Source organism: Myxine glutinosa, chromosome 2, assembly GCF_964187855.1.
Source record: "Myxine glutinosa chromosome 2, kmMyxGlut1.1, whole genome shotgun sequence".
Lineage (NCBI taxonomy): Eukaryota > Metazoa > Chordata > Myxini > Myxiniformes > Myxinidae > Myxine > Myxine glutinosa.
In genome coordinates this window covers 235138499-235154360 of record NC_136262.1, presented here as the reverse complement: position 1 = coordinate 235154360, position 15862 = coordinate 235138499, and the positions used below count along the sequence as shown (strand labels likewise).

Sequence of the window (15862 nt, the reverse complement as noted above, 5' to 3'; positions counted from 1 at the left end):
TTTTTCCTGGTTGCATTGTAGAACTTATGAAAGCCCTTATTTTAGATTAATTTGTAGTGGACAAAAATGCAATTTGGATTTATTTGGTACTCATAAGCACAACAATATACACTGCCCTCCATAAGTATTGTAACAGTGAAGTCAAATATGGATTTGAGATCAAAAGATGACTGTGAGGCAAGAGTACTGAAGGTCAGCTTTTATATCTTGGTATTATATGCATATATGTTTTAACATTAAAGAACAATAGCACTTTTTATGTTCAGTCCCCCCACATTATGGTTTCGCGGCAGAACCGTAGCATTTGGAGGCCCTAAATTTTGGTTGTAGGTACTTCAGAATCTGGGCAAGGATTTTAAGCTACCATACCGTTTTGAGGCCATCCAAGGTCGCATTTTTTATTCTGAATACAAGATGGAGGCTCGTGCAAGAGCGAACAATAATCACAAAAAAAAAAAAACGTACACATAAAATATACAATAAAGGGAGCGGGAGACAAGATGGGGAGAGAGAGGGAAGCACACAAGTACAACAGTAGAGAACAGGGACATCGGGAGATCTGTGGGAGGGAGAGGGCTTTGAGGGAGTAGGCATGGGAAGAGGGGAGGGGTGGGAGAGGTATAAAACACATGGACACTGCTAGGACTTCCAGGAGAGGTCTGTATTTCAAAAAAGTGGATCTGGGGTGAATTAACAGGGGTAGAAACGATCAAGGTTTTGGATGGGGGAGGATAAGAGATGGTGCAGCTGCTTTAAAGACCTGGAGGGAGGAGGGGGATTGAAGAGAGTGAGGGAGTTTGTTCCAGATGCGAGAGTAAAGAGGAATGAAGGAGTGAAGGTGAGCAGAGAGTCTTGATTTTGACAATTTCACCAGAAGACGGTTGCTGGCAGAACTTGTGCGACCTGCAGGAATATTTTTTTAAGCTTTGAGGTGCATATTGTGATGTGGGCAAAGACAGAGCTGCCGCTGGTCTGCAAGCAGAAGTTAATCACCATGAGATATATTTTCAATGTCCAACACGTTCCGAAACCATCACCGGGAAATTCTCATCCAGTCAGCATCGCTGGTTAGCTCTTGCTAGTACATATACAGTGTATAACGTATATATATATTATATATATATATATAAATACAATATATATATTTTTCTTGACGGGTTTACTTTCTGAACTGAGTTTATCAATCTGGTGAGTTTCTTTTACGCTTCGGTGATTTCTTTGTTAAAAGAACCATGTCACTGGTTGTCTTTCACAGCAAGAAGTCAATAACAGGATAATATCACAGGTGGCCGTACCAAGTCGGCAATGTCTGCAATGGCCGTACCAAGTCAGATAATCGGCTTAGGGCTGAGTGGCAGCAACTGACAAATGTGCCTGTATCCAGAAGGCTAGTCAACCAACGACTGGTTCAAGCAAGCTATCGTGCCAGGCGTCCCCTGAGAAAGCCACGCCTGACCAGACAACACTGCCAGTGCCGATTGCAGTGGGCCAGAGAGCACCGTCAATGGCAGCCAGGACACTGGAATCACATGACCTTCAGTGACGAGTCTAGATTTCTGGTCTATCGTCAAGATGGCCACTTCCGAGTGCGCAGACAAGTGCATGAAGCCTACAACGAAGATTGTATAGTGCCAAGAGTCCAAGCTGGAGGTGGTGGGGGTGACCGTTTGGGCTGCTTTTCATGCAGGGGGCAAAACTGACCTGGTTGTTCTGAATGGAAACCTGAACCAGTTCAAGTACAGGGTCATTCTGGAAGAAACATTGCTTCCATTTGCTCGTGCAGCCTTTTGAGGAAACTTTGTCTTCCAAGATGACAATGCACGGCCTCATCGTGCTCACATGATCCAACACTTTCTTGCTGACCGTGGTGTAGAGCATATGGAGTGGCCTGCCATGTCCCCGGATATGAATCCGATAGAGAACTTGTGGGCAGAATTAACGTGTCAAATCGACAACTTGGACCAGCAGCCGACCTCTGTGCGTGAATTGCAGCAGGCTATTGTAACTGCATGGCAAGCGATTCCTGTCCAAACCTTGGCAAATCTCGTGAACAGCATGCCTCGACGTGTACGTGCTCTCCTGAATGCTCGTGGGGGTTACACGAAGTACTGAACTGAATTTTACTGTCCGTAATCCCAGTCATAATTTAACTTTTGTTTTTGTTGAAAAATTTCTGGGCCAATGTGCAAAATAAAGAGATAGTTCTGGAAAACGCACAGAAGTTTAACATAGTACTGTCCATGAATTGAGTTCGATATCAGTTTACATCACTTTCAAGGATCAATTTATTTGCTTGGAAATGTCAAATGTGGTTTTTGTTTCTTTTAAAGGTCACATTAACAAAATCTAGAATAATTTCAACATAATTCCTGTGAACTTTTGGTTCTAAGTCATCTTGAAAAGTAAGTTCACCCCCACAAAAAAAATATTCCATATTAAATGCCAAGTCTGTATGTATATATATATATATGGAAGTTCACTTTAAAATAACACATGCAGATTACGTATGGAATGATTTAAAGACTTGATGACGTGTAACGTTGGGTGAAGCTGTAGACACATTATCGTGGAGATGGGTCACGATTATCTAGTCCTAATAGGAATGCCAAGTATCGACACATGCTATTTCCTTTTCACACATAATTTACAAACCTATGTGAAAATGTATTCATGGTATAAATAATCTGTCTTACTCACACCCATTCCCCCTATTCTCTTTCCCACAACAATATATAATATATTTGCATTTATATGAATTCTAATCCTGCAGATAGCCAGTTTAAGTTGAATGCATTGATCTTTGTACTTGATCTGCAGTGAAAATCTTGTGCATGTTTTGGACAGACATTCCTCCAATCGCGATGGTCTTTGTTGCCGTCACGTTACTCATCGCCACAGCCTCAGCATCGGTGTTCACCTGGATCTGCTGCCAACGGCGAGCTGGCAGGTCAGCAGAACCCCGGATGGGAAAGCTCATACACATCTTCAGAGGTTTGTCAGTTTTCTCAGACGAAGCAAAAAGGAGGAAATGCTGTCAGGGTTATTGCGAATCGGATCACCAGCGAGAGGCTGTGACTGTGAATCAACCTACACTGTCCCCGGGCATAGAGTTGTCAAAGCCATGCCAACTGACATTAGTCAGCCCGGATGGAAACCAAAACACCATCCGAAGTTGGCCTGATATCGAACCGTCCTGCTCACATCGGGGAGATCAGGAAACACCGGTGGTGAGGACAGGTAGTGCAGCCTCACCGGAAAGTTCTGCTGAGAGCTACAGTGGCAGCAGTACAAGGGAGGGCTCACTTTGTGCCAGTAAAAGTCCTTCCCCGGGTTCTTGGCCGGACACAAACTCCCCAGAGATGAACCTCGGCACGTTGCTTTTTGCAGCTGAGTATGACTTTCATAAGCAGGCGTTTGTGGTGACCATACAAGAAGCGCGAGGACTACCCATCATGGACGAACAAACATCCAGTTCAGATCCCTACGTCAAAATGACCATTCTTCCAGAGAAGAAGCATAAGGTGAAAACACGGGTGATGCGCAAAACGCTCGACCCGGCCTTCGACGAGACATTCACCTTCTATGGCATCTTATTCAACCAGCTGCAGGACCTTGCTCTTCATTTTCTGGTGTTCAGTTTTGACCGATACTCGCGAGATGACGTGGTGGGTGAAGTGCTGGTGCCTCTTGCTGGCATAGACCTTGGAGTTGACAAGGTCTTCTTAAGCAGGGACATCACCAAAAGAAATGTGCAGGTACGTACAGATGATTCTCAGTGAATTTACTTTTGGGATCAAATAGTTCCATAGAAAACTAGAAGGGCACTCAGTAGAGAGCATGCCTCCGCCTGGTTGGCCCTACCACTCAATGGTGAAGAATCACTTAAAAAATTAAATAATTGTCATATCCGAATCCATATTCAGATCTTCACTAAAATCGAATCGATTCATCCTTGTCAGACACCCAACCTGTCCAACATGTTTCGTCCAAATCCGTCCACAACTTTTTGAGATATCCCACAATGTAGTTTTTGGCCGAATCTCCTAATGGTGAAGAATCACTTAAAAAATTATAGCAGCCGGATCCGAATCAGCATCTTCACCAAAATCTAATCATTTCGTCCAGGTCACATGCACTACATTTCTGCCAAATTTCGTCCGAATCTGTCTGCAACCTTTTGAGATATCTTGTTCACAGACAGACAGACAAACAGTCAGGGGTGAAAACGTAAAATCTTACTGTCGGTCTAAAAATTAGACCGACAGTAAGATTGCATTGTTGGTACTAGTGAGGTACCCGTGCTACGCACGGATGGGAGGCGAGAAGCAACCAGATAATGCAGAAACGGCGAATGCTAAAGTATTAAACCAATAAATTCCACATTACTGTCGCACCTTCAGTCGCACGTCAGACATGGACAGCAAGTTCGTGAAGGACTTCCATGAAAAACGTACCCGTACGCAAACAAACAGGTACGTTTGTTCCATTCCCAGTCAATGGCGAATCTGCATATGGCGATCTGCGAATTTCACGTTTAGAACGTAAAACAGTCACTGCATTTCGTCATTCACTTGAACTCGATATCTCTTTTTTCATTCCAAACAGCATAACTACAATCACAAATATACATTAATATAATAAACTTTTAACAACATTCGTGACATAAACAAATATTTAAATCCTGATGTGAAGTTCTGTATGGGTGGGTGAATACAATTACGAATTCAAAATCGTACTTGTATTCACTCAATTCCAATCATCCATTGATACTTTCACAAAACGATTAACATGATTAACGTTTAACGATTTAACATTACGATTGAATGACGGTTGTATTGGGATATTATCAAACCCACGCATTGTGTAATCTGTCCACTTCCGGATTTGCTGCAGGTTCATAATTCTCATCAAAATCTAAACTGTATTTGTAGAATTTCAATAAAAGCCACATCACTGTTCATATCGGTAAATATTATTCCATCGTGTTTGGAAAAACTGGAAAATTGGGGAAAAAAATTGGAAAAACAATGTAGCCTATTTTACTCCAAGGGGTCCCAGGAATACCCACCCAAAATATAATTGCGATTGGTTCAGCCGTTTTTGCGGTACCTTCGAACGGACAGACGGACGGATATTTGGTGAATTATAGTAAGACTACCACTGGTAGCCCAAATGAAAAGGCAAAATTGGGAAGCCCAAATGAAAAGGCAAAATATCATAAATGGAAGGCTTTTTTTATTTTAAACAATTCATATAAACATCCGTTGAATCATATCACACCCAAATCATCAAAATCTAAACAGTACATGGCGCCCATTTTGAAAAAAAGATTGAATTCTGTAAAACCTTGAAGTGGCTGCTACACATCTTTCTCAGTCGCACGTTTATGTGTGAAGAGTGCGCGCCGAATCTGTAACACAGAAGCGGCTGCTACACCTGTTTCTCAGTCGCTTTGCACACGCTGCCGTGTTACTTCAGAGCCGCACATTTATATCGGAAGAGTTCGTCAGGAGTCGATCTACTCTCTCCTGGTACGTAGAATTTCAACAAAAGCCACATCACTGTTCATATCGGTAAATATTAGTCTATCGTGTTTGGAAAAACAGGAAAATTGGAAAATTGGAAAACTTGGAAAAACAATATAGTGTGGTGCTGTGCACACACGACTCGATTGCCAGAGAGGTAGGCCACAACGCGTTGGTACAAACAAAGAGTCTTTATTAAGAGCTCGCAATTCAGCACTGGGCGGGCTCGAGCTTACAGCCCGCATATATGTCCCGAGGCCACGCCTTGCCCCCGGGCGTGGCCGATCGGTCGAAAGGCGGGGCATGCGTTTTCGTTCCCCGCCTGGACGCTCGCGCCACCCACTGGTGCGCAGAATTATTGTCCCTTGTGCCCGCCACACGCGCCCCCCCCCCCCCAGAATTCCCGCGCACCTGAAGGGTGAGTTTGCGGGGAAGCCGGATGGCCCGGCCGAAACGCCCCCTGGCGATGTGTGCAGGGCTGGGGGGTAGCGGGACGGCGGGGCTGGGGGGTGCCGGGGGTCCGACCACCGGGGGCGGCCTCGACGCGGAGGCAGAGCTGCTTGCGGGGGGTGGTCCAGATCGAGGTGGGGGTATCACGACTAGGATGTCGTCCAGGTAGACAAAGAGGAAAGGTAAGTCACGCAAGACGCTGTCCATAAGCCGTTGGAACGCCTGGGCCGCATTATTCAACCCGAAAGGCATTCGCAGGAACTCGAAGAGGCCGAAAGGGGTGATGACGGCCGTCTTCAGGACATCGCCCGGTTGTACGGGGACCTGGTGGTAGCCCGGATGTGGTCCACCTTGGAAAACACGGTCGTGTTTGCCAACCGGGTGGAAAAGGCCTGGATATGCGGGACCGGGTAGCGGTTGGGGGTGGTGGCATCATTGAGCCGGCGGTAGTCCCCGCACACCCGCCATCCCCCGCCGGGCTTCGGCACAATGTGCAGAGGAGAAGCCCAAGCGCTGTTGGAGCGCCGTACGATCCCCAGCCGCTCCAGCGTGGCGAACTCCGCTTTCGCCACGGCGAGCTTCGAGGGTTCGAGTCGGCGCGCCCGGGCGTAGACCGGCGGCCTGACCGTGGGTATATGGTGCTCCACCCCGTGTTTAAAGGCCACCGCTGAGAAGGTGGGCCGCGTGAGGGCCGGGAAACTGGCGAGAAGGCGGGTAAAGTCGTCCGCTGCCGGAAGCGTGCAAACTAAACTCGCCGGGACGGAACCTTCCAGCAAGCCGCTTGGCAAGCCGCTCGGTGAGCCACTCAGTGAGCCGCTCAACGAGCCGCTCAGCGAACAAGCGAGCGAGCTGAAGGTTTCGGCCTGGACGAGACGTCTGCGCTTCACGTCGACCAACAGCCCATGCGCACATAGGAAGTCCGCGCCCAGCAGGGCCATTGGCATGCTGGCGGTCACGAACGACCATTGAAAGCGCTGCCCTCCGAACCGCAGTGAGAGGCAACGCTTCCTGAATGTGCGGATGGGTGTACCGTTGGCGGCAAGCAAAGCGGGGCCCTGGCCCGCAGCTTGCTTGTCGGACGTGGAGGCGTGGAGGACGCTTACCTGCGCTCCTGTGTCGCAAAGAAAACGGCGCCCGGACAAGGTGTCCGTGATGAACAGGAGGCTGCCGGAATGGCCGACGCTCATGGCCACAAGTGAGCGCCGGTTTCCCGACCTGTCAAAAGAACACGGCGGGCGGCACGTTTTAGCCTTGCGGCCGAACCTGGCATGGTAGTAGCACCAGGTTTGCGGTGGTGGCCCCCGCGGCGGTCGTGTCGGCGGCGGTGGTGGTGGCGGCGGCGGTAGTGGGCGGGGCCCAGCAGCGGCCACGATGGAAGCCGGGGGCGCTGTATCCTCTGCCCCAGGATCCACTATGGCAGCACCGTAAACCGACCGCGTGTCGCAGGCCGCAAAAAACTTGTCAGCCTCTCCGGCCAGGGCGCGGGGTTCCGTGATTTTGGAACCGGCCAGCGTGAGGCGCACCTGTATCGGTAGCTGGCGGAGGAAAAGAGCGCGAAACAAGAAATCCGGGCGCTGGTCTCCAAGCAGCGACAGCATGTAATCCATCCGGACGGAGGGTCGTGTGTCGCCGAGGACGGGAAGGTTCAGGAGGCGGTCGGCCCGTTCGATCTCCGTGAGCCCGAACGTGGCGAGGAGGAGATGTTTGAGCGCCTCGTACTTGTTGTTGCCCGGCGGGCACCGAAGGATGGACACGACTTGGGCGGCAGTGCCGGGCCCGAGGGCGGCGACCACGTGGTAGTACCGGGTCTCGTCTGCCGTGATGCCTCGGAGCTGAAATTGAGCTTCGGCCTGCACAAACCAAACGTCGGCTTGTGCTTCCCAAAACTCCGGGAGTTTGACGGCGATGGCGTTGGTAGCCATGGCGCGTTCGGGGGTCAGCAACGGCTGAACCAATCGGGGTCACCAGTATGGTGCTGTGCACACACGACTCGATTGCCAGAGAGGTAGGCCACAATGCGTTGGTACAAACAAAGAGTCTTTATTAAGAGCTCGCACTTCAGCACTGGGCGGGCTCGAGCTTAGAGCCCGCATATATGTCCCGAGGCCACGCCTTGCCCCCGGGCGTGGCCGATTGGTCGAAAGGCGGGGCATGCGTTTTCATTCCCCGCCTGGACGCTCGCGCCACCCACTGGTGCGCGGAATTATTGTCCCTTGTGCCCACCACAATAGCCTATTTTACTCCAGGGGGTCCTAGGATTACCCACCCAAAATATCGTTGCGATAGGTTCACAGCCGTTTTTTCGGTACCTTCGAACGGACAGACATACGGACATTTGGTGAATTATAGTAAGATAGTGCAATATCTTGAGTTGTCTCGTCCTGCGTTTGACACCCTTACTCTAAAGTAATCAAATTTCAAAGTGAAAAATCCAATTTCATAGAATCAGTAATTATATTAGACAAGCACTTATCAGTTTGTAGATTTGTCACCAACAAACCATAAACTCAATTTTAAATACATTTTATTTGATCTAGGTCGACATAAGGGAATGCCCATTTTTAGGGAATACATTTTGTGTGATGTGTTCTCGTTCAATTGTTCACTAATCACCAAAGAGGTTTGCTAGAGGATATGAAAAATCGAATAATTCATGGACTTGGACAATTGAATTGCATTAGGCATTCATAAAAAGACAAATGTCATGTGCTCCTTCTTGGCTCATATAATAATAGATGTGGGTGCTATAATAGATTTGGGTGCTATAATAGATGTGGGTGCTTTAATAGATGTGGGTGCTTTAATAGATGTGGGTGCTATAATAGATGTGGGTGCTATAATAGATGTGGGTGCTATAATAGATGTGGGTGCTATAATAGATGTGGGTGCTATAATAGATGTGGGTGCTATAATAGATGTGGGTGCTATAATAGATGTGGGTGCTATAATAGATGTGGGTGCTATAATAGATGTGGGTGCTATAATAGATGTGGGTTCTAAAATAGATGTGGGTGCTATAATATATGTGGGTGCTATAACAGATGTGGGTGCTATAATAAATGTGGGTGCTATAATAGATGTGGGTGCTATAATATATGTGGGTGCTATAACAGATGTGTGTGCTATAATAAATGTGTGTGCTATAATAGATGTGGGTGCTATAATAGATGTGGGTGCTATAATATATGTGGGTGCTATAATAGATGTGGGTGCTATAATAAATGTGGGTGCTATAATAAATGTGGGTGCTATAATAGATGTGGGTGCTATAATAGATGTGGGTGCTATAATAGATGTGGGTGCTATAATATATGTGGGTGCTATATAATAGATGTGGGTGCTATAATATATGTGAGTGCTATAATAGATGTGGGTGCTATAATAGATGTGGGTGCTATAATATATGTGGGTACTATAATAGATGTGGGTGCTATAATAGATGTGGGTGCTATAATATATGTGGGTGCTATAATAGATGTGGGTGCTATGATAGATGTGGGTGCTATAATAGATGTGGGTGCTTTAATAGATGTGGGTGCTATAATAGATGTGGGTGCTATAATATATGTGGGTGCTATAATAGATGTGGGTGCTTTAATAGATGTGGGTGCTATAATAGATGTGGGTGCTATAATAGATGTGGGTGCTATAACATATGTGGGTGCTATAATAGATATGGGTGCTATAATATATGTGGGTGCTATAATAGATGTGGGTGCTTTAATAGATGTGGGTGCTATAATAGATGTGGGTGCTATAATATATGTGGGTGCTATAATATATGTGGGTGCTATCATAGATGTGGGTGCTTTAATATATGTGGGTGCTATAATATATGTGGGTGCTATAATATATGTGGGTGCTATAATATATGTGGGTGCTATAATATATGTGGGTGCTATCATAGATGTGGGTGCTTTAATATATGTGGGTGCTATAATAGATGTGGGTGCTATAATAGATGTGGGTGCTATAATAGATGTGGGTGCTATAATAGATGTGGGTGCTTTAATATATGTGGGTGCTTTAATATATGTGGGTGCTATAATATATGTGGGTGCTATAATATATGTGGGTGCTATAATATATGTGGGTGCTATAATATATGTGGGTGCTATAATAGATGTGGGTGCTATAATAGATGTGGGTGCTATAATATATGTGGGTGCTATAATATATGTGGGTGCTATAATATATGTGGGTGCTATAATATATGTGGACCGGTGTAGATGTGAACTGGTGAAAATCCACATTACAGTCGAGTGCCCACTGCCCGTTTTGAGTTGTGGTCCAGGGATCTCTCTCACAACGTGTGGCAGTGATTTCTAACCATCCTGATCCGTGCCTTGCTTATGATGTGCTAAAGTGAGCCACCATTCTTGACTTGTTTTTACCGGTGGAGAGAAGCTGATCGCGTGGTGTGTTTCCACATGTGCAGAAGTCCGTGGGTCGTGGAGAGCTGCTCGTGTCCCTGTGTCTCTATCCAACTGCGTCCCGCCTCACCGTGGTGGTTCTGAAAGCTCGACATTTACCAAAAACCGATATTGCTGGTCTGTCCGGTAAGTCCGAAGCCATGACGTCACGACATTGTCTGTCATCTCCGGGAAACCTTTGCCTCGAAACCCCTATGGGAACTTTCTCTTCGGTCATGCTCCATATAAACATGAAAATGTCGACAGTGGAAATAATTTTCAAGGTACAATTAGGGACTCGTATGGCTACAACAACATTGTAACTTTTTATTTAATGGTAGAAAGTTTAAGAAAAATAATATTAAAACTCTACCTAGCTGTGACTTGTGTACATCCTTGTACAAGACCTATGACGTTTGTAAAAGACAAGGTAACGGAGTGGAAACAAATTTTAGATGAAAGTTGGTTCATAGTCTGCAGAGAACGTTGGCAGTGGTGGAGGTTGGAGGAGGGTGGTGAGTGTAGGGAAAGGTGAGGGTGGAGTAATGCAGATAGTGATGAGGGTGAGATGAGGATAGGTGTGTGCGAGCATAGGGCACGCAGTCGTAAGGGTATGAATGAAACCTGAGTTTTGGTAGGTGACAAAAATAATTGATAGACAGATTCTTCATTCTACAAAAAGGATCGCAGACACAGAGTTGTGTGTTGTTTCAAAGGACTCGGATAAGGGATACAGAAGGAAGGATAAATAACATCTTAATTGGTAGGTCATGGACGAAAGACATTGGTGCTGGTACATGTTGGAGCAAGTGATTTCAGGAAAGTTTACGCGGAGAATTTAAAACATAGGTATAGGGTGACCGGTTGAAAACAAAGGGTTGCGAGGTAATGCTTCTGATATCCTGCCGAGAATAGGAAAGAGAATATAATTCATCAGTAAAGCCATATATACATACACTACATGGCCAAAAGTATGCGGACACCCCTTCTAATTAGTGCATTCGGCTGTTTCAGCCACACCCATTGCTGACAGGTATATATATTCAAGCGCACAGCCATGCAATCTCTATAGACAAACATTGGCAGTAGAATGGGCTGTACTGAAGCGCTCAGAGACTTTCATCGTGGCACCGTCATAGGATGCCACCTTTCCAACAAGTCAGTTTGTCACATTTCTGCCCTGCTAGAACTGCCCCGGTCAACTGTAAGTGCTGTTATTGTGAAGTGGAAACGTCTAGGAGCAACAACAGCTCAGCCACAAAGTAGTAGGCCACACAAGCTTACAGAACGGGTCCGCCGAGTGTTAAAGCATGTAGCCAGTGATCTATTTTGTCGAGTCTGGTTCTCGACAAACGAGCTTTGTCTTCACTCAAAACGTTAATCGATGAAATGGTCTTTGGACATACCGTTTACGGTACACACGCATCATCACATTTTGCCTGTGGTTTGTTGCTATCTATTGCGTATGCACCGGTGGTAAGGTAGGGATTGAGAAAAGAAAGAGAGATGATACATAGGATGGTAGGGAATTATTTGGGGAGTGGAGGAATGGGGGTGGGAGGGGAATACGACTTGGAGGAGATTGAGTAGTGAGGGGAAGAAAGGGAAAAGACAAATGTACAGCATGCAGGAGAAGGGGTCAACAACTCTATCATTTCAGCATATGCCATAAATAGATGGCACATTGGAGTATTCAACGGTTGCAGGAAAGAAAGAAAGCTGCATAAGTAGCACCTTCAACAGGTGAGAGTGCTGGGGTGATGAATATGTTACACATTTTGTCTATCTTATGTACTACAGTATGTGATAACGTCAATGTCCTCTACCTTGTGTACTATGTGATACCATCATCACCATATAGGCCTTCAAATGCAAGTATTATCTTAAATAACAACTGAAAATGGAGAGAGTACTGAAGACATTTTATGCTTCCGCCGATGAAGTTGCTAGAGGCATTATGCTTTCAGGTTGTCCGTCCGGCTGTCCGTCCGTCCATCTGTCCGTCCGCGATAAATTTTTGTTGCTGTGATAACTTAAGAACAGCTGATGGAATCTAAGTCAAAACTTGGTGTAAGTATGTATAATGAGGTAAAGATGAACTGGTTAGATTTTGGGGTCATGGGGTCAAAGACCAAAGGTCAGAGGTCACATTAAGTAAAAAGAATTATGCTGCCGCGATAAAGTGAACCATTGATGGGATTTTGAACAAACTTGGTATGGGTATATATGATGCAAGGATGAACTGATTGGATTATGGCATCAACAGATCAAAGGTCAGAGGTCATGTCAGGTAAAAATGTGTTAACTTGAGAACAACTGAAGGGATTTATTTCAAACTTGGTAAAGGTATATATGATGTAAACATGAACTGATTAAAGTTTGGGGTCAGGAGGTCAAAGGTCAGAGGTCATGTTAAGTAAAAATTATGTTGCCACACCAACCTGTGTACAAGTGATGGGATTTTGAACAAACTTGGTATTGGTATATATGATGCAAAGATGAACTGATTGGATTATGGCATCAACAGATCAAAGGTCAGAGGTCATGTCAGTTAGAAATGTGTTAACTTGAGAACAACTAAAGGGATTTATATCAAACTTGGTACAGGTATATATGATGTAAACATGAACTGATTAAATGTTGGGGTCAGGAGGTCAAAGGTCAGAGGTCATGTTAAGTAACAATTATGCTGCTACACCAACTTGTGAACAAGTGATGGGATTTTGAACAAACTTTGCATAAGTATATATTATGATGTAAAGATGAACTGTTTATATTTTGACATCAAAGGTGAGGATTGAGGTGATTTTGTGATTTTGGTGAGGTCAGAGGTAATGTCAGGTAAAAATGTGATACTTGACACCAGCTGAATGGATTTAAATCGAACTTGGTACAAATATGTATAGTTACTGTATGTAATAATGTGGGTGGAGGCATATCAGTCGATGTCGTGACGTCGAAGAGTTTCGTTCTAGTTCGATATGATTTAAGAAATGAAAATGCTACATCTGCTGACTGCTTTCAAAATGGATTGTTCCTCACCCCAGATCCTTATGTAAAGATCAACATATACTGTGGGAAGCATCGTGTGGCCAAGAAGAAAACGCACGTGAAGCGTCGGACACTCAATCCCGTATTTAACGAGTCGTACGCAGTCGAGCTTCCTGCAGAAGGCTTTTCAGATGTGTCTGTCGAGTTCCTCGTCGTTGACTTTGACCGCACCACGAAGGACGAGGTGATCGGACGTCTTGTACTGGGCACTGACTGCGAGCATTGGCGGGAACTGTGCCAGCATCCGCGAAGACAGGTGGCCAAGTGGCATCCGCTGACCGAGTGCTAATAACAGCACTCGAAGGCCTAGACCACTCTAATGCCACTCAAGCATTTGTTCTGCGCAAACCTGCGGATAAGGATTGCACGATGTTCTGGGATAACCCCTTCCTAAAAAGTTTTTTTCTTTCTTTAAATCATTGTCAAAGAATATGCAACAAGCATTACATGATTCTGTACATGCATGTACTGAACATGTTTTCATTCACAAATCGCAAATGTCTATCTTTTAAGGTGCCCATGGTTTGGTCAAAACATCCATGCACAGAGCAACATCGATTATACAACTGAGTGTTTGAAGGGTCAAATTGAAGAACATATGAATTGTCATTATCACAATTTGTGACAAAATTTAATCAAACTTCCCATACCTTTATGTATCAGCATTTGAATTACAGTACCTTGGATATTTCTGAAACATCATCCAGGTTAACTTCTAAAACCATGCTTAGTTAGAGTAAAAATAAGAGGAAAGAATAACCTGGGCAGCAATAATGTGCATAGGGATGCGATTAGTGCTGTAGTGGAAGGATAAATAATGGCGGTCCTTTCTCGTGTAGACTGAAAATAACTGTCAGTTTTGACTGAACCACCAAGATCAACTACTCCAGGTTGTATTTGTCACCCAGGTTGTATATATATATATATGTGCATTGTAAGGTAAGATTTTTAATTTTTAGTTAAAAATGGAGAAGGTGGATCAGACTCGACAACGGTTGCTAGAGTGAGATGTGCATGGAAGAAGTTTCGGGAACTGAGTGGCGTGCTGACGAGGAGGGGAGTGTCGTTGAAGCTGAAGGGAAAGGTGTATGCTGCATGTGTGAGAAGTGTTATGATTTATGGGAGCGAGACATGGGTAATGAACGTAGAGCAGCAACGAAGGCTGGAAAGGGTGGAAATGCGAATGGTTCGGTGGATGTGCGGAGTATCGTTGAGAGAGAGGAAGACAAATGATGAATTGCGAAAGATGATGGGAATAGACCCTGTGATTGATGCTGTGAAGAGGAACAGGTTGAGATGGTTTGGTCATGTGTTGAGGAAGGATGAAAGTGACTGGTTGAGAAGAGTGATGGAAATGAATGTAGAGGAAGTAGAGGACGGGGAAGACCGAGAAAGACTTGGCTAAAGATGGTGGAAGAAGAAATGCGGGCAAGGTGGTTAAGAAGGAGAGATGTAGAAAATAGGGCAAAATGGAGAAAATTGTCATGGGGACCGCAAGGATAACCCCCGCTCTAGCAGGGAAAATGGCCTTAAAATGCATGTTGTTGTTGTTGTAGTTAAAAAATTAGTAAAACCATTCAAAATTGATTAGTAAAAGTAAAAATTGGGATCAAGGTCAATGTTGATTAGTAAAAATAAAAATTGGGATCAGGGTCAATGTTGATTAGTAAAAAGTAAAAATTGGGATCAGGGTCAATGTTGATTAGTAAAAAGTAAAAATTGGGATCAAGGTCAATGCTGATTAGTAAAAAGTAAAAATTGGGATCAGGGTCAATGTTGATTAGTAAAAAGTAAAAATTGGGATCAAGGTCAATGCTGATTAGTAAAAAGTAAAAATTGGGATCAGGGTCAGTGTTTTTTTTTTTTTTTTTTTTTTTGTTGTTGTATACAATATCGAGGCTCGTGAAAGAGCGAACATTAATCACACAGAAAGACAAACCGACACATAAAACATATAACATCGGGAGCGGTAGACAAGATGGGGAGAAAGGGGGAAGGACACAAACACAACATTTGAGAGCAGGGACCGAGAGACATGGAGACATCGAGAGATCTGAGAGAGGGTGAGGGCTTTGGGGGGGGGGGCATGGGAAGGGGGCGGTGGGAGAGGTATAAAACATATGGACACTGCCAGGACTTCCAGGAAAGAAGTTGGAATTTCAAACAAGGTGGATCTGGGGTGAATTAGCGGGGGTAGAAAAGATCAAGGTTTTGGATGGGGGAAGATAAGAGATGGTGGTGAACAGCTGTTTTAAATTTGAACAGCTGTTGATTAGTAATAAGTAAAAATTGGGAACATCAGGGTCAATGTTGATTAGTAAAAAGTAAAAATTGGGATCATGGTCGATGTTTATTCGTAAAAAGTAAAAATTGGGATCAAGGTCAATGTTGATTAGCAAAAAGTAAAAATTGGGATCAAGGTCA

At 44.8% G+C, this 15862-nt stretch overlaps 1 protein-coding gene across 1 annotated transcript; it reads left to right on the top strand.

The window, feature by feature from the left end:
* The first annotated feature begins 2861 nt into the window (after positions 1-2861).
* LOC137422139 (synaptotagmin-4-like) lies at positions 2862-13727 on the top strand. The gene is made up of 3 exons (XM_068108899.2): positions 2862-3755; positions 10414-10534; positions 13435-13727. Exons 1-3 carry the CDS (start codon positions 2862-2864, stop codon positions 13725-13727), a joined length of 1308 nt encoding a protein of 435 aa, XP_067965000.2.
* The last annotated feature ends 2135 nt before the right edge of the window (positions 13728-15862 follow it).

What these genes read in the sequence shown, in the direction of transcription:
- LOC137422139 (XM_068108899.2), top strand. Translation starts at nt 2,862, where the DNA reads ATGGTCTTTGTTGCCGTCACGTTACTCATCGCCACAGCCTCAGCATCG. An exon ending in TCACCAAAAGAAATGTGCAG is followed by an intron (nt 3,756 to 10,413) that starts GTACGTACAGAT and finishes CCACATGTGCAG; the next exon opens with AAGTCCGTGGGTCGTGGAGA. An exon ending in CGATATTGCTGGTCTGTCCG is followed by an intron (nt 10,535 to 13,434) that starts GTAAGTCCGAAG and finishes TCCTCACCCCAG; the next exon opens with ATCCTTATGTAAAGATCAAC.